We start from the raw sequence: 23252 nt of genomic DNA on the forward strand, positions 1-23252 counted from the left end.
GTTGCCCCGAGAGAGTTAACGGCGTGGGGAAAGTCACTGCTTCTCCGCCCGTGCTTTGCCTCCTGGCAACCGGGGCGCCGCGCATGTAGGGCCGCCGGGGGCTGCCGGCGCCGCCGCCGTCCCCCGCCCCGGACAACGTGCCCAGGCGTGAAGTATGGCATGCAAAGATGGTTTCTGCCAAGGAGCCAGCCATCGCCATGTCCTCGGGTCTCTCCATCGCCCTCCTGCACTGCCTGTGCCTGGCGACGTGGTGAGTACCCCCGGCAGCGGGGCGACCCCCGCCCGGTCCGGCTCGTAGCGGTGCCGCTGCCCCGAGCCGGGTGTCAGCGGCTCCGCTCACCCGCTCCCTCTTTGCTTCATAGTCTCACCGGACCGCCGGGACAGAGCAAAAAAGAGGAGAAATTGTGGCCGGAGAATTTCACCAGCATCCTCAACAGTCTTCTGGATGGCTATGACAACCGCCTGCGCCCGGGATTCGGAGGTACGGGCTCGGCGAGGGGGTGACCGCCGTCCACCCGCAGGACTCAGCCGGGCTCTCCGTACGCGCAGCCGGGTCCGGGGCGCTGCGGGCGCGCTGCTTGGTGGGGGTGGGAAGACCGTCCAGTACCGGGATCTGCTGCCACCCAGGTGCTGAGTAGAGAGAGGGTAGTTCTGTCTGTGCTGCGGGGTCGTGTCTCTGATGGGCTCTGTCCAACGAGTTAGAGAAAGCCGGCACTCGAGAACCCGGCCACGCAGCGATAACCACGGCTGCTCCCGTTGCGGCTTGGATTTGGAAGTGGTTAATTGCTGCGTAGGAATCGGGTCTGGAGGAGTCGTGAATTTGCCCGCACCCGCGGTATGGTTGTCGGGTTTCAGTTTCTTTTGTGCCCTCTGTGCTGCGAGTGAGAAGCCAGGTTGGCTTTCCTGTATGGGTCTGGTGTTACTGTTGGGACGTGGAACTGAAAATAACCGGGACTGGACAAAATATGAATTTATTTTATAATCTGATGTGGAACTATTAGAATACATATTTGAAAGTTAAAAAAAAAAAACAACAAAAACACAAAAGGTTTAAAAAGAAGTGAAAGAAGGGCTCTGGTCCTTCTTATAATGTGCAAAGGTAGTAGAGCATTTTATAGGCTGTCTCTATATGGAATTGAATGAGATCCTTGTGTAGGTTTGTGTTGCGAAATACTTTCTTCCTCCCCTGAAAGTACCTTCCTCATACACGTGATACATCCACACTGACGTGTATGCCAACACGTTCCACACACACCATATATTGTGCTCACATGCATGATCTTGGCTGATACCACTGATCACTTCTTTATTATCTTCAGCATATTGAGTAAATGAGGCCTCCCATAGCTTAGCTTTAGTGGAAGGAAGCTAAATTTATTGAACACCCAGAGGAATCATTAAGAACAGGTAGCTTTTTTTTTCATCTACTCTCTGCAGAGAGGTTACAGACACTTCTGTGCGCATATAAGAGATGTGCTGTGTTTGGCATCATTTTAGGTTGAATGCCAACTAATTAGTCATCTAGCAAATATGCTTTACGAGCATTATCAGACTTCTAAAATTAAACAACTACTAAATATGTAATGCGACATACAGTTTATGTTGATTTTTATTTTGATACAGTTGTCACTTGCAGGATATTTTGCAGAAGTAGACCTTTTTCTACAGTAAGTTTTGCAGACTTTCAGCAAAATGCTATCAAGATGGAAAACTTCCTTGAATCTCCTTGAACTTCCATAACTGCAGAATTGAAGTAAATAATACAAGGAAAAAAACCTTCCCATTTCAGTCTAAGGAAGACATTTCTGAGTGTATATTTCATGAAATGAATGTTATATTACTTCTTACTTCTTCTTTCCTTATAATACCTAAATCAGTCACCTTTGAGTTTTGAACTTCTAAGTAACACATGGGCAAACCTACTTCAATTTTGAAAACAGTGCCTGGCCCCCTCGCTCCTTAATGCAAGTTATTGTCACCTGACTTGACAAGAACAAGAAGTAAAACCCAAAATCAACCAGTAAAATAAACTTCTCTGTAATGGTCAGATATGACTTTCTGATACAACTCAGTGTGGTCTGAGGATAAGTTATATGCTATCCAGATAAAGTTTTCTCCATATTATGTGTTTTTTTGCTGATAAGTCTTTTTTGGCATTTGGGAATTGTTTCTTAGAAGTGGGTCACTTGCCCTCATAGAACATAGCAGATAAATGTCATTGTAGTGGGAATGGAAAGAGATGGAAAGCGTAGTGTGTTTTCATAACTCTAAAGCTGTTTTATGATGAGCAGCAGAATATTTATTTTTGTTTTATTCCTGAAGCTGATTCACCATCTAGATTGCACGTGGCTCAAGATGAAATGAAGGTTTTATTTTAAGAACAAAAGGCCTCACAGTGGTCTGACCGATGCTGATTTTAATCTTCAAATCAATGAAAACACTTCTAATTCTGGTGCAAGTGATGTTTAAAATCAGACTTGGGGAGCCAGCCAAATTCTGAATTTTGCTGGCATATTCTAGAGTAACTATAAATAACAATTCATGAAGATTTTTGCATGCAAATTAGGAAATATTAAATTTTCGAGTTTTCCTAAAGCTGAATCCAGTTTCTCCATGCATCATTAATAGCACTGTGTTGGTGGTTATAATAAAATTAAATCACCTGAGCATGCTTATGAATGTAAATGTGGCCTCTCAGAAGGGTTTTGAACCTTAATGGAATAGGTGGATCTTGCCCTGTTACATGTTACGTAGTAGCATTGCTTACCTTGAGTGTAAATAGAAGAATGAAGTTCCCCATGTCACTTGATGAATACTGTGCATTACAAAGTTGCTTCATGAAGCAGGCTAAAATATCCAACAAGTTGCTGTCAGTTATTAATGGTTGCAAGGTTTGGTAATGTGAAAAACAAAACCAGAAAGGTTCATGAAGGAAGTTGAAAGTTCCCCTTGACTTTGGGTAGGAGGAATCTAAATCCTTAAAAGGAGCAAGAGAAGCAAAGAGGTTTCCACAAGAAATTTAATTAAGTAGAGCAGAATAGGCCTTTCTGTGCATGAAAAAAACCCCTCAAGTGCTGTCAGGAAGACTTTAAATGCGTAACAGTTTGAATTTCAGTAGTGGGAAAGTATTTAGAAACTAATGAATGAAGTAATGCTGTATGATGTTTGAAAATAGTGTAGTGGAAGTGAAGTCAGTTGTGTTCTCTCTACTCTGTATGTGCCGTTTTGCTGTTGTTGAAGTTTTTAGTGCACATTTTAACACTTCTATGGTTTTAGACCTTACAAGAGGAACTGACAGAAGTGAGAGCCCATGAGATCCAATTAGAACATCTTCTGGATCGTGGAAATACAGAGTGGCTGAGGTTGACAGGACCCTCTGGGTCCATCAGACCCAGACCCAGCTCCAACAAGGGTACCAGAACAGGATGCCCAGAACCACATCCAAGTGGCTTATGAAGGTTTCCAAGAAGGAGACTCTGCAGCCTCAATGGGCAGGCTGTACCAGTGCTCCATCACATGCAAAGCACAGAAGTGCTTCCTGGTTTTCAGAGAGAACCTTCTGTGTTCCAGTTTGTTTGCAATGCCTTCTGTCCTGGCACTGGCCACCACTAAAAAGATCTTGGCTTCATCATCCTTGAATCCTCCATTCAGGTATTTATGGACATTAATGAGAAGCTCCTGAGCCTCCTCCAAGCTGAACAGTCCCTTCTCTCCCAACCTCTCCTTATGTGAGAGGTGCTGCTGGCCCTTTGTCATCTTGTTGGCCCTTTGCTGGACTCTTTCCAATATATCTAGGTCTCTCTTATATGAGCTGGACGCAGTAGTACATGTGTGGTTTCACCATTGCTGGGTAGAAGGGAGGGATTACTTATTAAGTTTATAAATTTAAAATGTTAGGATATATTTTTTTAAACTTACATGATATGCTAACTCATTACACTTCATTTAGCAAACCAAGGAGGATTGAGACAACTGTGGCAAGTTAGAAGAACATCCCTTGCCATGCCTGCGTATCTGCTAATTCTAATGTGTACCTCTGATCTTGGGATTTTTTTTTTTCCAGTAAGATTAAAGAAAGAAGATGTGTGGCATGTCTTCTGTTCAAGGCTCTTAGGTTGACTGAGAAACCCTCCGATGTTAGGTCTTAAAAATCCCTTCTGAGACCAGCTGTATTGCCCACAGCATCTTCTTGTCTCCTTGTGGTGTAGTTGCGCATCAGGCATGGAGTCTCTTTGTCAGCTACTGAAGTGGTAATTGCACTTCATCTTTGTGTTCAGAAGTTGCCATGCATACTGGCTCATGAGTAGAAGGAACAGGACTGTGTTCTTTTACTCTCTTTTTTCCTTCTTTCTCTTGATCTCAAAACTGTGAGATTGCAGCAGGATACCTGGTGGAATTAAATATGTTGGCCACTGTCTCCCTTAAGAAAACTGTGAGAGAGTATCTCTGCCTCTTCTAGGCTGTGCAGCGTTCAGCTTATGAATGTTTCTTAGGTTTCATTTCCTGTCAAGGCCATAGGAGTGACTGTAGTCAGGAAATAGATGCAGAATAAATGTGAAGAGGACAGGCAATTTTCTATTTAGAGAACAGAAGAATGTCTACATTATTATCTTCTCTTATTAAAAAATACATACATACCTGCAAGATTCCAGTGTCCAGCATAATAGATTTTGTAATTGTTGTTATTATTTTTAGATTACAAATGGACTGGCTGCAAGCATCATAAAGTAAAGGTGATCTTTTTTTTTTTCTTTCTTTCTTTTTCTTCGGCAATTGTCCAGTCTTCTTCAGCTGACGATTCAAAGCCTTGTTAACAGGATATGGTGTTATATACCTGTAGTTGACCAGTTTGAATTTGGCCCAGGTTCATAATGCTTGAAGTCATTACCATCTGTCTGTTGTTCAGTGACCTATATAAGATTAGCTGATATTCTTGGTCCAGTTCTTAGTAGACAGGTGCCCACGCTGTGAAAACTGGCACCAGTGTCAGCCTTGTTGGCTGTCTCAGCAGAGAGTATCTGCTGAACAGACAAAGAAATGGAGCGTTCTCATCATTTCTGGAGTTATGTTTTTCCCTTTTCAAGGTTCAGACATGGTAGTGGAGGAATGTAAAAGTTGCTTTGTGCTGTTACATTCAGTGTATTTACCTCTGGATAAAGAATGTAGTTCTTGAATTCCATATTCATTTTAAGAAATGATCTACCCAGTTCTATGTTTCGAAGAGAAATTTCACATGTAGCAGATGTCCTCTGCTTTGGAATTAATCAAGAGAACATGCTTCATACAATTGCTTTTTATGCAGCAGGCAAAAATTTGAAAAGAAAGCAACAAATCTTTCACAGAATGTGTTTTTTTTCTTTCTTTCTTTCTTTAAGATGTAGATGTGGGAAGTGATGTAGTGTAATTTCCACGTATCCTGAGAGTGATCTCATAACAGTGACAGTAACCACACTTAGCATTTAAATTGTACTTTGTATGTTGAAACCTTTGTACAGACCTGCTTGCTAAGGTTTGCAGTTGCCTGTGTGACTCCTGATGGCAAAATCTCCAGTCTGCAGTGAGTTTGTGCAGGATTTGACTGTTTACATACAGTGGAGATCTCTGTGGTGACAGTTGCCTATGGAGACGAATGGATAATGGAGTCCGAAGTTTTTCACTGTGAGCTCTGCTGCAGTTCAACCCATATGTTGGCATCAAACGCATGGGAGAGCTGTCTTATGTTCCTCTTCACAGGGTTAGGGCCTGGCATCACTTCTGCAGCCCACATGTAGCATCTCTATCAAGCACTGAACTATTCTGGCTTTTTGCAGGGGTTGCTTTTAATTCTACCCAGGCTTCTTTAAAGTATATTATCTTTCAGGCTGTGATTCAGACTTAACTGTTCCCACTGCAGTGTGTAGGACTCTCCTCCTATTTCATTGACATAAAAATACACACCAGTATGTTAAAAATAGTTCTTCAGCATTCCTGAAGATTTATGGTAGTTAGATGCTTTCCGAACATCCATTGAAGGGGAAGTACAAGTGGTCATATTTAAAGTTGATTGCCCTGCATTTTATTGCCAGCTGTAGAAGGTTAAGTTTTCTAATAGGTTCCTCTGCTTCCACAGCCCAAGTTGATTAAGTGGTGCAACATGCTTATTTTGGAAGGCTGCTGAATCACTAGTAAAAGTAGGTTAGGTGACTGCAAATCACCTCTTTGTTGACAGGAATTCCCATAATTAATAATAATTAAAGAAGACAAAAAGGCATGACTCACTCTACCCCTGCTATAGTTTGCAATTGGAATTAGTATGTTCTGTTCTACAATAAGGGTAATAGAGGATAGGTTCTGGTATCACCATGAGTGCTCTTGGCTTGGCCTTGAGTGCTGGGATGCTCTAGAAAATCCAGTGTTTGGCCTTGACAGTTGTGGACTAACTGTGTGGGTGGAACATGTGGAGCACATCAGGGCTGCAGATGGGAGGAAAAGCATTAGGGGAATAATTAGCTTCCACTGTGTCTTGCAATTTTATTTTCTCCTACCAAACATTTTAACATTTGACCACAGTTTTGGGTTTAATGAAAGGATTTTCACACCTGTAATATGTAGATATTGTTTCTTCCATTCTGATGCCTAAAACGTATGCAGATCCTTGTTCATCTGCCCTTATCTAGAGGCAGATAAAACTTGCTTTTAACACTTGTTTGTCACTGTACTGCCATTGTGTCAGGGGAGCAAGCAAAGGTAAACTTTAATTTCAGCCTTATCTTGTGGATTTGTTGCCTGTACTGCTTCCCTCTGTCTCATGGATCCCACTGGTAAATACAAGTTTGAGAGCAGAATAGCAGTTACTAGGAGCACAGTTTTAGTCCCACATTGCTGTGACCAGATTCCTAATATCATGAAGTCATAAGCTTGCAGATTTTTGAGATTAATTTCCTGATGTTAGAGCTTACCTTTTTTTTTGCAAGAAACCCTGAAAAATAAAGTTGCAAAAAGGCTGAATGCTTATTTCTTGTGAAGCTGTTGTCTAATCAAACAAATGAAGTTAGTCATTGAGGAATACCAGCTCCTCCCTATGGGAAAAATTTGCCCTTTTGCTCAGTTTGATACACTTGTAAAATTACAGCGTGCTGTGAATTAAAAAAAGATACCAAAGAAGAAATTTACTAAAGGTGATTTTTGTTCTCTTTCTAGGAGTGTAACTTTCAGGGTTTTTTTAATTGTTGGGTAACAAAAGACTCAGGCAATGTAGAATAATGTCTGTCATTTCTATAGAACTTTGATTTCAAAAACTTTTTGACTTCACCAGTTTAAATAAATGGATATTGTGTGTATATATATGTATTGCATGTAATTTACCCTAGGTAAATGATAGTGTAGTGATTATGGGCAGTTAGATACATTTGGATTGCTTGTGTTTCTCCTTGCAAGTATGACTGGGCTTTTCTTCCCTGTTTTTTAATCCTGCAGGTGAATTTTTTCACTTCTAATATTGACAGGTGTTTGTTTTGGTTTTTTTTTTGCTGATATTGGCTGAGTTTTTTCCCTGTCTCTTGGAGCTCTGATGAAATAATATATTCAGGAAATTTAATCGGACTACATTGTCAGCTACATGAGTGGTCCAACCACTCATGGATTTCTGTGCCCTGATGAGCACTTAAGTATTAGTAGAAAGGTGAGCAGCTTCCACTTGGCATGTTTAGAAGAGCAGAATGTTATGAGAGCGTGTTATCTGGAACTTGGAAAATTCTTAAAGCCTCTTTGAGACAGACATGGTGAAGGATCCAACTTTCCAGGGACCACTCAGCTGCCAACTGTTGAAGGGTGATTTTTCCTTTATGTTTTATCTTGAAAAAATGTCTCTCTGTAAAACTGTTACTTCCATTAAAGAGTCTGTTTCTTGACATTTAGCTGAAAAGTTCTTAGCTGTTCTTCTATACATAACTTGCAAACTGCTCAGTGAAATAATTTTATATGGTTTTCTTTTACTTTCTGTTCACAGTTTGACACTTTTTCTGGATGCATGAAATATAGCTTCCCTGTTTTCCAGTTGCGTATTTATTTCTCTCCTCTTAACATTCAATTCAAAACGATGTTGTCTATGAATAGCAATTATTTTTTTTTTACTTTCCAGAGGAGTAAATTTTACTTTTCTTAAGTCTTTCCTCTTTTTATTTTTGGATTCCAAATACTATAATAAATCCTGAATTAACATACTTGAGGCACTTATCTTCTTTGGGTTTCAGGAGAGAAACTGTGGTTGTGAATTTGTAGATTACACTGCGTAATTTGTGATGTATGTTCACTACTCAAATGAAGCCATTAGGTAATGCTTTGATCACAGAGTTATAACTATAATTGTTAATACCTAGCAGCTTTCTAGACTTCTACATTGTGACCTGATATAAATCCCGCATGTGTACTTACAGAAAATGCTACAGTTCCCAGCTGTAGAGCGATGCCACTCCTGTATTTGAGGTTGCTTTATCCTGTCTTGGAGAAACTGATCATGTTGATATGAAATTGCTTTCTCTGATGGTTGCTTGCTATTCCTAGCTGTGAATATTGAATATTTTGGTGCACTGCCATAAATAACAGCAGCTCTTGCAAGATGAGCTATGTAGTAGCATGTGGACCTAAGTTCAGACCCCCCAGAATACTAAGATACCCAATTCTTACTTTGTCAGTATTAAATTACTTAACTACTTATTTGGATGTGAATGTTTCTCTTGATCCTGCTAAACTGCCTAGTGTGCAGCACTGTAATATCTGTAATCTGGTTATTACCAGTATAACTGAATGGTAACAATGGAGACCTTGGGGAATGTGGATTTCTTGAATTATGTACTTGTTAATCAGCATGGTGTTTTCTATAAGCCTTTTAATTTGTTGGTACCTGTTTTCTTGTCTGCTGAGTCAGTGCTGGTTTTATAAGTGGGAATTTGCATGCCTTTGATTTACTTGTGAGGTAAAGACAGTTGAGTTGTGCTTGTTATTAGAGACATATCTGAAATACCTGTATTTGCATTTTGCTCGTTTGTCCACAGAACCCTCAAAGCAATAACTGTTCTCATGCCAGGATCACTTATGACAATTGTTGACCAACAAAATTCACATTTTCTTGCTCACTTTTCATATATTAGGTCCTGTTACTGAAGTCAAAACAGATATATATGTCACCAGTTTTGGACCTGTTTCTGATGTAGAAATGGTATGTATTGCTGGAATTAAAATGCCATTTCCTGTTTCTGAGAAACCATTAACTGCAGTAAGGAGTGGTTGCTTAATTCACGTCTCTGTACTGTTCTGTCAATCATACAAAGTAGACAAGATTAGCAACAGATTAATTTATAGCTTATAATTAGATACAGCAGGCCTGATTCTGCTTTCACTTGTGCTGTTTTTTTGTCTGGTTTAAGGAAATTACTTCCCAGGATTTAAAACAGATTTTTGTGGTGTAGAGACAGAATCAGGCCTTGTGGGGAGCATCTCAGTAAGCATACTGTTGGGAAAAAAAGTAATGTCTTTGAAATTGCCTTTCCCTTCTCAAATGCATGTTATTCTCAAGTGAATAGTAATGACATTATTTCACAAATACTTGTTGACATTTTCATTTCAGATGAATTCCCTTTGTTGGTCTTTGGGCCACTTTTAGCATCAATTTCAGCAAACTTTTGACTGACAGGAGTTTTCATAAATGTCCAAGAATTGAGAAATGTCTGAAGAAATTGAATGTCAAAATGACATGCATGAACTATTCACTGAAGACAAACATTACATTTGCATGTACTGTTATTTGCACCTGAAAGGCAACTGCATTCAAGATCAAATCAACTGCAGTGTACCTACAGCATACCCTTAAATCAGACAACGGTTTCTCATTTCTTGGATTTTTTTTATACAAAACATAGAAGTAACAGAGCCCTGTGTGCATTATATATTTATACTTCTTTAAGGGAAAGGCAGTTTCATGCAGTAACTTCTTTCATACGTGGTGCTGTCCTGCACTTTCTGGTGTGCCTGATTGGTTCTATCCTGAGGAAAGGTATGTGACAACAAGATATTCTTATTCAATGACTAAGTCCCTATGCTAGGCTTGTGTGGAATTACATCTTACACCTTCAGTGGTTGCTATGCACAGTATGATGCTGTTCAGTGTGACAAAGGGTACAAGAATGTGGAATAAGAAGTCTGGTAATGTGTGCCTCCACTCTAAATTGAGGGCTGCAGTGAAGCATTTTATGTGCTGCCTCATGAGAAATTATTGGTTACCTTGGAGAAGGCAGGAGTGAAAACAAGAAATGAAGGTAGGTAAGGAACAGGGAAAAGGAAAATTTACAGCAGATGTTTCCCCTTTTGTCACTAGGAGGCTGCTCAGGGATCCTGGAATTGGCTTTGGAATGATTTTATCCATTGTGATGTGAATGTGACTGCATTCATAAACCTTGTTGGAAGTGTGGAGTGTGAGCCTCAGAGCAAAGGATGATCAGAATATTTTTTTAAGAGCTGGTTTAGTTTGATACTCAGAGTTATGAAAAAGGTGGAACTCTCATTTTACAAAATTTATCATGTGCATGCTGAGAACAGAAACAGCTACTGCAAGTTACAAGTTACTAGCAAGAAATGACAGAGAGGCGTCTCATAGATTCACTATTGCAGTGCAAAAACATCAGCACTTCTGCTCAAGACTTACCAGTCCCAGAGAAAGTACACAGAAGCAAGTTAACATTTATCAGTTTAATAGAGAGGTATTCATGTTATCAGGAGGTGACTGGTCGGTCTCTGCTAGTATCTCAGTACTAGTGGTGGTTGACTGGTGTAGTGTCTGCCCTGGGATCATACCCTGTAGGCACCAGTGGCAGCAGGCCAGCAAGATGTCTGCTAACCATCCTTAGTACTGCCACAATGTATGTAAGAGTGGGAGACAATAAAGCATAGTGTGACAGGATAGTCAAGGCCATGCAGGGAAAGTAAGGATACTTAGTTACAGCTACAGAACAAATTTCTTCTACGTGCAGAAGCTAGAGTTGGTTTACTTGTGTTCTGAAGATAACATGACCCTGTCTCATGGGCTAGTCTCCTGTTCAGGCCATAATCTGTATTTTTCCACACAACAGTAAAGCAAAATTGAGGATATATCCATAGTAAAGAAGCCAAATGTAATTCTAAGATTTATTGCATTTGTCGAGATGCATCCGCATCTGTATGAATAGAAAAGCATTATTTGGCTTAATGCAAAGATGCAGCTTCAAGTTACAAGGGACTGATGTTTCCTATGCTACCTTTTCCAATGACATATAATTGTTACTGTAATTGTTTTAAAATGCTTTAACTTCCCAAGATACGAAATACATTACTTTGTCAATTAATATGCATGTGATTTCTCATGATGTGCTTGTGTCTGCAGTTCTGCAGTTTACATGTTTCATTTGGAGCACTCAAATGACTTTTCTAAGGAATTAAATGGGATGTTAGTTAAAAATAAATGTTCATTTTTGCAAGACTGAGTATAGCTTATTATATGTGTTTTGTGGACATGACAAAGGAAATGTTTAGCTTTCCTCCATTACAAGTTTAGTTTTGATCAGTTGAAGTTAAGTTTCCTTTTTTTTGGCTTTGAAGTGGAAGTAATCATTTGTCCTGATAATTTAATTTATCTATTTAATTATTATTATTTTTTTTTTTTTCCACTGTTGGCTATCTTTTTTTAAAAAATGCATTCACATTTGTTGTCACAGATCATTTTGTTTCCAGTTATATGCTTGACTATAAATTAAAATGTCTGCTTCCTGCAATCTAATTAGATTAATTATTCTTAATGATTAAACACATGTATCAATTTATCGATATGACTAACATGGGAAATTAAGTTATTAAGGAGTACATGACACTATTTAACTGGTGAAAATATGTGTGTGTAGTGGACAGTATTTTCTTTACTACTAATTTATTTGCTCCTGAGGGATTTCTTTTTTTTTTTTTTTCTTTTTCCTTTTTATTTTACTTTATTTTATTTTTTTTTTCAGGAAACACTTATACAAGCAAATGTGATCTTTATCTTTCTGCAATTTTTCTACAAAATACAGGAGTATACAATGGATGTCTTCTTCCGTCAGACATGGGTAGACAAAAGATTAAAGTATGATGGTCCTATTGAAATTTTAAGACTTAACAACTTGATGGTCTCGAAGGTGTGGACTCCTGACACTTTCTTCAGGAATGGCAAAAAGTCTGTTGCTCACAACATGACGGCCCCAAATAAACTCTTCAGAATAATGAGGAATGGCACTATCTTGTATACGATGAGGTATCTAGCTTGTTTTTTCAATTTCTTACAATTACTGTATGCAAAAGTTATGATGCCTAGACAAAATGGCAACCAGAGACTATTTAATTTGTTCCATTATAGGCTTACAATAAGTGCAGAGTGTCCCATGAGATTAGTGGATTTTCCCATGGATGGTCATGCTTGTCCTCTCAAATTTGGGAGTTGTAAGTTACGATTATGAAATTTCTTGTAACTACAGAATTTAAATAGTAGAAGTAGATTTTGAGAAATTACTGCATTTTCTGAGTATTGTGATATGCAATCCATATGCAGACAAAACTCCTGTTAAGTTCCTTGGGAATTTTATTTAGGACCTGAAAAACCCATTCACAGAACTGAAAAGTGGACAGTGATTCAGATACTGTTTTAAATCCACTGTTCTGCTGGCTACACTACTGTTGTTCGAAGTATATAGTTTTTCTTGGTTCCTAGGGATGAACTGAACACTCAGTGAAGTGGGAGGTATTCTGCAGAAGAGGGTGGGATCCATCTCAGCTTACTGCAGTCAGGTAAAAGGTGCCTGAGGAAGCTGGTTATTTGGCTTTCTTTACTGTCAGTGGAGGCAGGCTCATGTCCTGAGATAGGTTTTATGTTAAGTGTGAAGTTCTGATCTTTGTCTTATGTCCTATCTCCTAACCTATAAGGGGAATCTGCATGACACCTACAGGCCGGCTAGATAGTTTTCAGACTGGTGAGAGAAGTCTTAGTGCAGTGCAGATGACTGTCCTTTTCTGCTTTGAAGTTATCTAAAATCCTATAGTTGACTTTTGCTAGAAGTAATGTTTTGGGACAGAGTAATATTTTTGCAACAGAGGAAAGTAGTAATGAATCCCTGATTTAAATCCACTGCAGAGATTGCTGCGACCACCTTACTATGATTGATGTGCTTCATTTTCTATCCTGTCACTCTTGTAAACCTCCTTGGTCACTGTCTTCAGCTTTTCACTGTGATGTCGTCAGTGGCTGGACAGTAATCTGTTTTCCTTGACCCCTGAATTCTGAAGTTAGAGGTTGCTGGAAGCTGCTCATCTCCTTAGCTTATGCATTTAAGTTATACAGCTCAAGAGCCAAGCAAAAGGGGGATATTAAGAATGCTTTTCTGATACGGCTTTTCTTTCCAGTTATAGTGAGATTAGAAACTGGGTCCTGCTAGAACTGGCTTTGGTATCAGATGTGCACTAGGGAGGCTTCAATAGAGGGGACTTCTCCACTGGCATATTTCTTCAGGCAGAATTACAAATCAGTTGAAATTGTGTTTGACATTAATCTGATATCTTTTTCAGTGAAACTTGTGGTAGCAATTTCAAATGCAAGATTGGTTTAATTTAATTTTAACAGGAGTTTGGGCTGCATAGGGATTGAATGCTAGCTCTAAGTGATGTCTTTTGTATTAAATGTTACAATATTTCTTTGGGTGTGCTTATTTCTGGGCTGCTTTGAATCTTTTACTGACCTCTGGTTTCTGGCAGAAGAAATTAAATTTCTGCTTTTAGACTAATCATTATTTCATGTAAAGAAATGTGCACTTCATCTCCAAAATGTGTTCTCCTTATCAGGCTATTTTTAGATATTGGTATATTTTAATGTTAAAATTTTGGATAGAAATTTCTAAAGTAACTTAAAGGTAACCTGCCCATGTTTACTAAGGGCTGATATAGATTGAAGTAGTCTGCAGACTTCACGCTCAAGTATGAAGATAATTTGTGTAAAAAGCTTGATATACTGCCTTAGCTCCATTTTTTGGGGGGTAACACAGAGACTGTCTTCTAAAGTTGTTACTGTGAGTCTTACTGTTTCATTTTGGTAGATTTGGGTGTGTGTGTGGGGGGGGGGTAGGGTGGGGAGGAGAGTGGCATTAGTAAGGTATGAGAAGTTTCTTCCTGTTTATGCAAACTGGTGCTGTGTTGTAGATGCATATCCAAAGAGTGAAATGATTTATACCTGGACAAAAGGACCTGAGAAGTCAGTAGAAGTTCCTGAAGAGTCTTCCAGTTTAGTTCAGTATGACCTGCTAGGGCATACGGTATCCAGTGAAACCATTAAGTCTATTACAGGTAGGAATTTCATCAGTAAAAGTCAATTGGAGTCAAACTAACCCTTTAATACTACTTTTTTTCTTTCTTTTATGTAAGGTATTTTACTGAATGTCATAAGCTATGTACTAGGAACTGATAGCACAGATGTGAATTGGGTTTCTGTCCTTCAGATTTACATTTGCAGATTCATTACTGTAGACTGCAATGGTCTTTCAAAAATCTAGAATCAGATCATTTCTGCAAGGGACAAAATGAGTATTTAATCACTGCTTAAAATGCAGTTTGAAGAGTCAAGAGGATGCCTGGGTGAGGAAGTAATTTCTCAGCACTGTAGCTGCATTATGTGCAAAAGACTTCCTTTGTTTTGTAGTACAAACAGCTCAGGATAAAAGTAGACCATGCAGAATGGGTTATTAAAACCATTAAAAACCCTCTAGTCAGATAAGCTTAGGCATGAATGCATTAGTCACAATAGATACTTTTGCTGATTTGCCTTACTTACAGCACAAATGGCAACTATGGGCATAAGTATCACTTATGAGCAGTTTGCTGATAAGAAAACATACTCCCAAAATATTTTTAAGAATTGGAATCATTTTTTAAACATCAGCAAGTTTGGGAATTGTAAGATGTTACAGTTAAACAGATAGAGCAGTACAACACGTATATTTGCTCTGTGGATATTTTCCTTAATGATAAAAGAGTATTTTGCAGTACTGTAGAAGCTGAACTGCTCACATATCAGTTACTATGAGTTAATGACCTGGTTTCCCTACTATCCCTACAAAATTCTTCTTGTACTAATACTGTTTAGATAGTCTACTCCATTTGTACTGAAAATGTACTTGTTTTGTTTGAGTAATGATACTTTATCTAAACTTACACTATTTTTAATTACTGTTAATGACTTTTGCATTTATCTCAATATTATAGTAGTGCTGATAAATAAATCATACTTGACTACAAAAAGTGACCCAGACTTAGCTATACGTTATAATATATATATTATATGACATTTTAAGAATGACACTATAAGGACCTCCTATTTCCAACATTTTTTGCTTGAAACTTACCTTTGTTCTTGTCTCATAAGATACATTTCTTTCTATTTGTGTTAAGTATGTTGTGTGAATCTTAAAGAATCCTAGCTGATAATGTAAAACAGTCAATCTGTGACACTGAAAAAAATTGTGTAGTCAGAAAAATATTTTTTTTTTCTTTTTTTAGGTGAATATGTTGTTATGACAGTTTACTTCCACCTCAGACGGAAAATGGGTTATTTTATGATTCAGACGTATATCCCATGCATTATGACCGTGATCCTTTCTCAAGTTTCATTTTGGATAAATAAGGAATCTGTACCAGCTAGAACTGTGTTTGGTAATTATTTCAGTTTTTCTCTTTTTATAGTGCTTTCTAATTTAATTATTTTCTCTAGAATAGGCCTTTTAAGGTCACAGGTATCCTGTGCCTCTGTATTAGTGCGGATGGAGGACATAAAGTAAACTCAGAAGAAATGTTACTGTCAACGTGTAAAGAAAGTAGTTTGCGAGACCTTGCAATCAAAAGAAGTTTGGAGTATTTATCCAGAAGCATAACCTGGTTGCCTGTGGCAAGTGGGTGTTCATTGGTGAGGATTTTAGGTACTTGGGGTAGCGGACTGAGAAGACTTGGCCTGAGGTAACCCAGTGTAATCCTTAGTCTGTATACAGACTGTTTTTATCCTTCACTGAGCAGTAGTGCAAGACTTGAATGCATGCTTTCTAAAATCCTTTTAAAATAACTGGGTTGGGAGTGTGTGAGATGTGGATATCTATATAGCTATGCCATCAGTGGAAGATTGCAATGTACCAAAGTTTGGATATATTTTCATGTTTAGTGATCATCTCTCCAATCTACTATTACCATTATGAAAATGAGTTAACAAAGAAAAATGGCTGCAATATATTAAAAGTGAACTCATCAAAATACAGTTTAAACGTGATGCTACAGTAAACACTGAAAATCAAAATTTTGAAAGCTTAAATGGAAGACAAAGTGTTCATAATTAAAGGAATTAAAAGGGAATATGGTTTCTAACAAAGGAATAAGATAAAAACATTTTTAAAAGCAGTCTTCATAGAGAAATGTCTTGACTTTATAATATACTCTAGTAGAAAGCCAGATTAATCAAGAAAAGAATGTTCTACAACAAAGCTTTGCTATAGTTAGGTGCTGGAAAGAGTGACAAGAATTAATATTTCTATATGATGGCTCATCCAAACATGTAAGTAAAGCCTGAACACTGTTTGGTATCACAAATTAGATGAGATTGATCATTAATTATAAGAGAAATATAAAACAACATACTTGCTTGCTGGATATATGTCTTTTCAGTAATGTTGAATAATGGTACTTTTTAAATAATGTGTAGCCAAAACTGGAAAAGTTGAATCTGTATTTGTAGACAAAATGTGGTAATGAAAATGCACAAATTACACAGCAATAGAAAAAAATATTTGTCAGTATATCCATATTAAGAGTTGGGAACAAATAATAATAAAGTTTGGACATCTACTAATTTACATTTAGTTTCTAGTTTGCCTTTGAAAAGAAATGTCTTACAGTATGGCAATAAGTACTTTTAGAAAGTTTTCTGACAAATGCCAAAAGGGACCCTGTTTACTAAAGGTAATTTTAAGATAGAAATGTTGCAGGCAAGAGGTAGAAATGAGGCCACAGTATCTGCTGTGATATTGACTTTCCAGAGGAATTGTCAGAAGAGGCTAAATAAAAGATTTTTCCATTGGACAATGCATGATTGGAGAGAACTTGGCAAAGATAATGGAGGAAGGACACACAAGAAACAATCAAGGGAGTTTCTGCCTGTCAAGATGTCTGTTACTATGAAAAAGATTTTGAACATGATGCACTATGAATGCTTTTCAGATGGAACAAAGACATAATTTGGTTTTGCAATATATTCTGAATGTTTAACAAGTTAACAGTGTGTGGCTGGGAGATAGCATTCAGAGAACATCTGTCTTTTTAAGTAGCTCTAGTATGCTGCTTGAATAGAACACATGCATAGTCTCTTGCTTACAAACCTGTTGTATGATTCCTGAAGAGTTTGTGTTGCTGGTGAACTGCTGTTTTTATGTATCCCTGATGTAAGGGTGTCTTGCTGGGAGCTGTTTTCTAGGACATTTTTTTCATAAATAGTGTGACTTTTTGCTGTCTTATATCCATATTTGAAATAAAATGGGGAGGGATTGGGCATGCCAAATTCTAGTAATGAATCTGTGTTCAGTCGTTTGACTTAACAACAACCATATGACACACTTCTCTTGCAGTTTTAGCATATGAGTGCTGAGTGGTCTGATGAAGTACGCACGGAACTGCAGTATATGTCCTTCAGGTTCTTTTGTGAATCTTGAGACCATCATAGCCCCAAAAAGCTAGGTAGCAGTGCTGCAAAGTGAGCGAGAGAAGGCATGGATGAGCTGGGAGGTGTGAGGTCATTGCATTGGCTTATTGCATATCATCCAGGCTTGTTTGTGGAATTATATGTGAAGTAATGGTGCTCTGGTGCGGAAATTTTTAAGAGTTTAATAAAGCTTACTAAAGTACTCCAGTAAGAGCTATAGACATGTGGATCTGATGATTGTGGAAGACTAGGGATAAAGAGAGAGAAAATTTTATTTTCCAATCAGGTTTTTAAAATAATTTTTTTATAGAAAAGCACTCTTAAAATATATATTTCATGATTACTTGTATTTCTGATCTGAAGCTTGCAAGTATTTCACTCTGGGTATTTACAGTTCACATGTATATGTGTGTATGTATATGTGTATATACATACCTACACACACTCAGGGGCAGGTAATTAAGTTCTGGTAAAAACTTGTGTGTGTGCGTATACATACACACACAGGTTTTTACCAGAACTTAATTTCTTGTCCTTGGCACATATCTAGGAACAGCTGCAGTGGCAACTGCATCTCTCAGAGGAGTAGTTTAATAGGAAGAAACAGAAAGGCTGGAGTAATGAACAGTGTAGTACTGTCACAGCCTGCCCTCTGCTCCATATATCTGGTGAATCATTCATTGGTCATTCAAGTTATTTCATCCTATTCTTAAATCTCTTAAGTAAATGTCTCTTAAAAACACATTTCAGTCAAACTATTTGTTTGAAGAGAGTAAGAGTAGAATCAGGAAGGATAAGGTAAGCAGGAACGTGTCTCTTCCAGGATAAAATAACTTCCTGTAATTTTTCTCAGAATTAAACATTTTTAGTGTTGTTTTTTCAACACCCTCCCACTGAAGATGGCTTTGTGTTTTTTGTCCTGCTGAGTTTGCTCTGAAATGCTATTTGAGCTTTTATGAGCTAGATACTGCCTCTTTATCTTTAAAAAGCAAGTTAGCACCAGCAACAAGAAGCTCTAATAGGAGAGAGTGGCTTAATTTTGTCCTGTTTTCTGAATTACAGTGTCTAGGTGAAGGCTTTTTCATGGTAAATTACCTAAATGATATATGCCCATTTAGAAGACAGTGTGTGAAGATCCTGTTCGAAGGCAGACTATTAATTATTTTGAATTCTTTTCTGTATATACATTTAATTTTGAATTAGTATGAGTACAGTGTTGTTTTCCTGAAAGTGAAGATTTATATACTTGTGAGTTTTCCTTGAGATTATTGTGGTAGTACTTGGACAACGTTCACACCTGTACATGGTAGTTTGTATTTGGGAGATATGGCATTCTTTATGTTTTAACTATTCTTGGAATAGTTTGGATGAGATAAAAAACAAACAAACACATACTTTGTTTTGTATAGCTAGTGTTCACACTCTAAATGTCACTGTGAAATGGTCATGTTGTGAGCTCAGTGTTCATGCATGTATACTTTAATTGAAGTTGTTATTTCAGAAGATGAAATCCTAATTAAAAATAATCAGTTGACTAGTAGCAGTAGGATTTAAAAGATAAGGTTATGAATTACTAATTAACAGAGTTGTTTACATAATCTTTGAGTTTTCCTTAGCACCAAAAAAAAATTTGTAATGTTTTAGTGGTATCTGGACTGAGTGTGATCAGAGTAATAGGTAGCTTTCCAAAACCATTAAAGGAAAAATTATGCATTTCTTGCAGTCTGAAAACATGCCCTGTTAAACAACTTAATTACATTCAAATATTTAGAAAATTATTTGTTTTAGGAAATTCTACATAATTTGGCATAAAAAATATGTATTGAAAGCATCCACCTTTTCTGAGTGTGAACTGTAGGTGATCTAATGAAGGCATGGCTCTTTTAAAAACTGGTTACCTGTTGTGTGTGTGTAGCTACTGCTCATTAGTACATGGTGATTAACATGACTTAAATCTAATGCAGTATTCATAAGATGCATAGAAAGGCTTTCCTTCATTTTCTTAGTCTAACAGAGAGATGAGTTATCTTTACTCCATGTGTCAGTTGTTTCTTTCCTACATTACCCAGCAGTTCATTTTTATGGAGAGTGGATTGCTGAGTGTAGAATATCAGAAGTTCTTAAGATTGCCTTATGAAGCCAACACAAAGTGTGCTGTCTGATGGCAATATCTGAGTCTTGCTCTTATGGTAGTAGTATATTACACAGTACATTATTTTGCAGTGCTAGAAGAACATTATCTTATACTGTGTTTGCTGTGTTGATTTAAAGGAGTAATACTGGAGATTTTCACATTTAATTTCTGGTAATAAATATATTTTTAAACTGAATAGGATATTTATTTTCTTCCATTTGCTGTCAAGATTGAGTGTCACATTCACTGGAGTGACTTCTGTTATAATATTTTTTCAGTGTAACTGCCTTTTCATTGCTAATAGTGGATTTTACAATTAGAGGTGGAAAGGGATTTAAATAACTTGTAGGTGATATGAAACTCTTTGTTTGAAGCTGTTTGTCTACTTTTATATTCTCTCTCTGATTTACTTGCATTCAGCAGTGCTATTGTTCTGTTTCTTTGAAGGAATAACCACAGTGTTGACAATGACGACACTGAGCATCAGTGCAAGACACTCACTGCCAAAAGTATCATATGCTACTGCCATGGACTGGTTCATAGCGGTCTGCTTTGCCTTTGTGTTTTCTGCTCTTATCGAGTTTGCTGCTGTCAACTATTTTACTAATATTCAAATGGAAAGAGCCAAAAGGAAGACGGTAAAATCCCTCCTTGAATTTCCAGTTGCTCCAATACAAAGAGAAAAAAGTATAGAAGAGACACATACGGTACGTTTTCAGTTTATACAAATCTTTTCCATTTTTCTTTTTCTCTTTGTAGCATTTCTCAACAAAAACAGGCCTTTAACTTTTTCCTCTGAGTCCAAAATCCTCCCCTGCCATTCCAGCATATTCCCATCCCTTGCAGAGGAGACAGTGAATAAAGGTCTTGAAATAAGTCTCAGCTGGTCTTCTGCATCCTGTCCCAACCCACCAGACTTGTATCTCCTGCTCAGAACTGTGAAACAGAAGAGTCTGTTTCACATTCCCTCTGGTACAGCTATGCTGGAGGCAAGCAGTTCCCTCTACAGGGCAATCAGAAAAAGGTGTTCACCTCATTCTTCAGAATCTGGATCTAGAGTTGTTATAAGTGTCTGGCAAACAAATTTCTCTCCTGCATGAAGTATAAATCAGTATTTTCCAAGACTAATGCTACGCCATATGCAATGAAAAAAAATCCTGTAAAGCTTTATTTGATTTCTTTTACCTGCAGTATTAGAGATTGGAGGAGGTTATGTCTGTCCATACCTGCCTTCTCTTCTGTATTTTATTGTGTTTTGGTGAGGGTAAGTTAGAATGGGTATCTTTAAGAAACTTTCTATCCCTTTATGTATTGATTCTGCTTGGACTGATAATAAAGACAAGATATTACAGCATATTACAAGATAATACAGATATTACATCATATAGACAATGTTATTTTCGATGATTAATTTTTTAAAGTGAATTAAAATATGCATTGCAATTATGCCTCACAGAATTTCCTCAGCCATCACTGTTGTGCATTCATTGCATGTGTCACCTGTGTAGAATTTTCTTTTTTAATCAGTTGCAATTTCAGGAAGTTTTAAAAGAACACTGGATGAAACATTATTCATGCTACAGATGTCATTATTATGTTACTTATAAATACACACAGGAACTCACCTCAGCTCCTGATAAGATTTTGGGGCTCTTTAGCAAAATGCTTTTCAGCTCCTGTAGTGCCTGAGGTTGTGAGACTTACATTGTAGTTACCTCAGTGTGCAGACCAGTTAACAAGGGTGTGATCTTGCTCCCAGTTGAGCTCATTGGTGATTCTCCTTCCCTCCCTTTTTTAGTTCGCCTTCCCTCACTAGCTGCTGCATTCCTTCTCCTATTCATCAGACACATAGCTAACAAAGTCATTCCGCACTTGCACTCACCATATGGTAAGCCAGTAACTCTCAGTTATGACTGGCTCTCCTGACAACATCACTCAAGAAGTATGACACCTACAGCAGCATCATAATTCAATCTTCCATCAAACTTGTTTTGTAATTTTCTTTTACTGAGCCATGATTTAAGAACTACTGTTTTAGATGAACTCTTGGCAATTCTGTCTTCTGTCTTTCCACATCTCATTTGTTTCTTTCCTTATTCATTTGCTCTTTTTGCTTTTCCACCCAATCCATTTGATATCACTCCTCAGTTGCTGTCCACCCACTTCCATTTTTCTTCTTTGCTCTTCTATCATGCATCATTACAGTTTTCAGTCTTCTGGCTATGTTGTTCTTCTAGCTCCCAGTTCAGCTTAAAAGGATAGGTGTGTTCATGAGGAGTTTATTACATGTCATTCTGTTTGCTGCTAGCGAGAGATAGGAATAAGAAAAAATTATGCTTATAGCAGCATGTGGTACTCCTTGTGCTTAGAGGTATTGGTGCTGTTAGTTTATCTGGCTCATCTTGACTATACAGCATACTGTTTAATATAGTATCTCAGACACTGAGTATTGTTAATAAGTGTTTGTTTAGGGGATAGTAAGGCTTTATTTGGGTCTGTAGAAAAATAAATTGCATTATAACAAATGATACTAGATGTTTTTATAAAATCTATTTACCCTTCAATGAGTAGGTGATGATTTCTGTCCTTGTGTCCTGCTTCACAGAACAGTCTTTAGAAGCTAACGTGACTGGTACTTTGCTTTCCAATCTGATATGTGATACAGTCTTTCTCGTTAATATTTTTGTTCTATGTCTAAAAGGATAGTCTTGAATCTTGTATCTTATGAATCTGATTTTTCTCTGGATTTACTGCCTAATCAGTGCTGGATTTCCAGAGGTTAAAATCCTTGTTTCACTGCAAATTTGTGGTACACAAAGAATGTGGGATGGTAGCCTATAGCATATAATCTGTAGGCATTATTTCTCAAGGTAAATGCTAAGCATTTTTTTCTCCATAGTTACATTATAGAACTTGATTTCTCAAATCAGCTGATGTTTTTGTGTGTGGTTTGTTGTGGTTTTTTTTGGTTTTTTTTTTTTTGTGCCTGTACTATATTGCCACTACTGTGCTAGAAATTCTGTTTTTAGCACAATTGCTAGAGATCAAGGAAAAACTGATTTACACCATTGTCTCCTGGGATTTAATTGTGTTGGGATCAAGCTTAGTTGCTTTTAGGTTGGAAGGAACGAACTTGTCCCAAAACATTCTGAACTCCTTTCTTTACTAAAAGCAGAAATGATGTTGCAAGTCAGTGTGTGATGGAAATGAATGATTTATGGTTTGTTATTGGACTCCTGAGTCTATTTTTAAGCTTCTGCACTGTTTCCTTTTCCCTGTATTCCTATGAAGTTTATTTTTAAAGAGCTACCCAATTTTGGAGATGAAAAATGTTACTGAAAAATATTCTTCAAAAATAGGCTT

The 23252-nt window shown here is 37.6% G+C and overlaps 1 protein-coding gene across 2 annotated transcripts in view; it reads left to right on the top strand.

Moving 5' to 3' along the window:
* GABRA4 (gamma-aminobutyric acid type A receptor subunit alpha4) overlaps positions 1-23252 on the top strand; it is a 36270-nt gene continuing 13018 nt past the window's right edge. The window contains exons 1-8 of one of the 2 annotated variants that reach the window (XM_085547229.1): positions 1-250; positions 363-481; positions 9129-9196; positions 12012-12292; positions 12395-12477; positions 14224-14367; positions 15577-15729; positions 20337-20596. In XM_085547229.1, coding sequence (XP_085403355.1) covers positions 168-250; positions 363-481; positions 9129-9196; positions 12012-12292; positions 12395-12477; positions 14224-14367; positions 15577-15729; positions 20337-20596 — 1191 coding nt within the window. In that variant the 5' untranslated portion in view covers positions 1-167. The remainder of the gene's footprint in view (positions 251-362; positions 482-9128; positions 9197-12011; positions 12293-12394; positions 12478-14223; positions 14368-15576; positions 15730-20336; positions 20597-23252) is intronic. The other variant, XM_015862324.3, reaches the window with a different exon arrangement.

Source organism: Coturnix japonica, chromosome 4 (assembly GCF_054131305.1).
Source record: "Coturnix japonica strain WE chromosome 4, WE-NBRP24, whole genome shotgun sequence".
NCBI classification, from domain to species: Eukaryota; Metazoa; Chordata; class Aves; order Galliformes; family Phasianidae; genus Coturnix; species Coturnix japonica.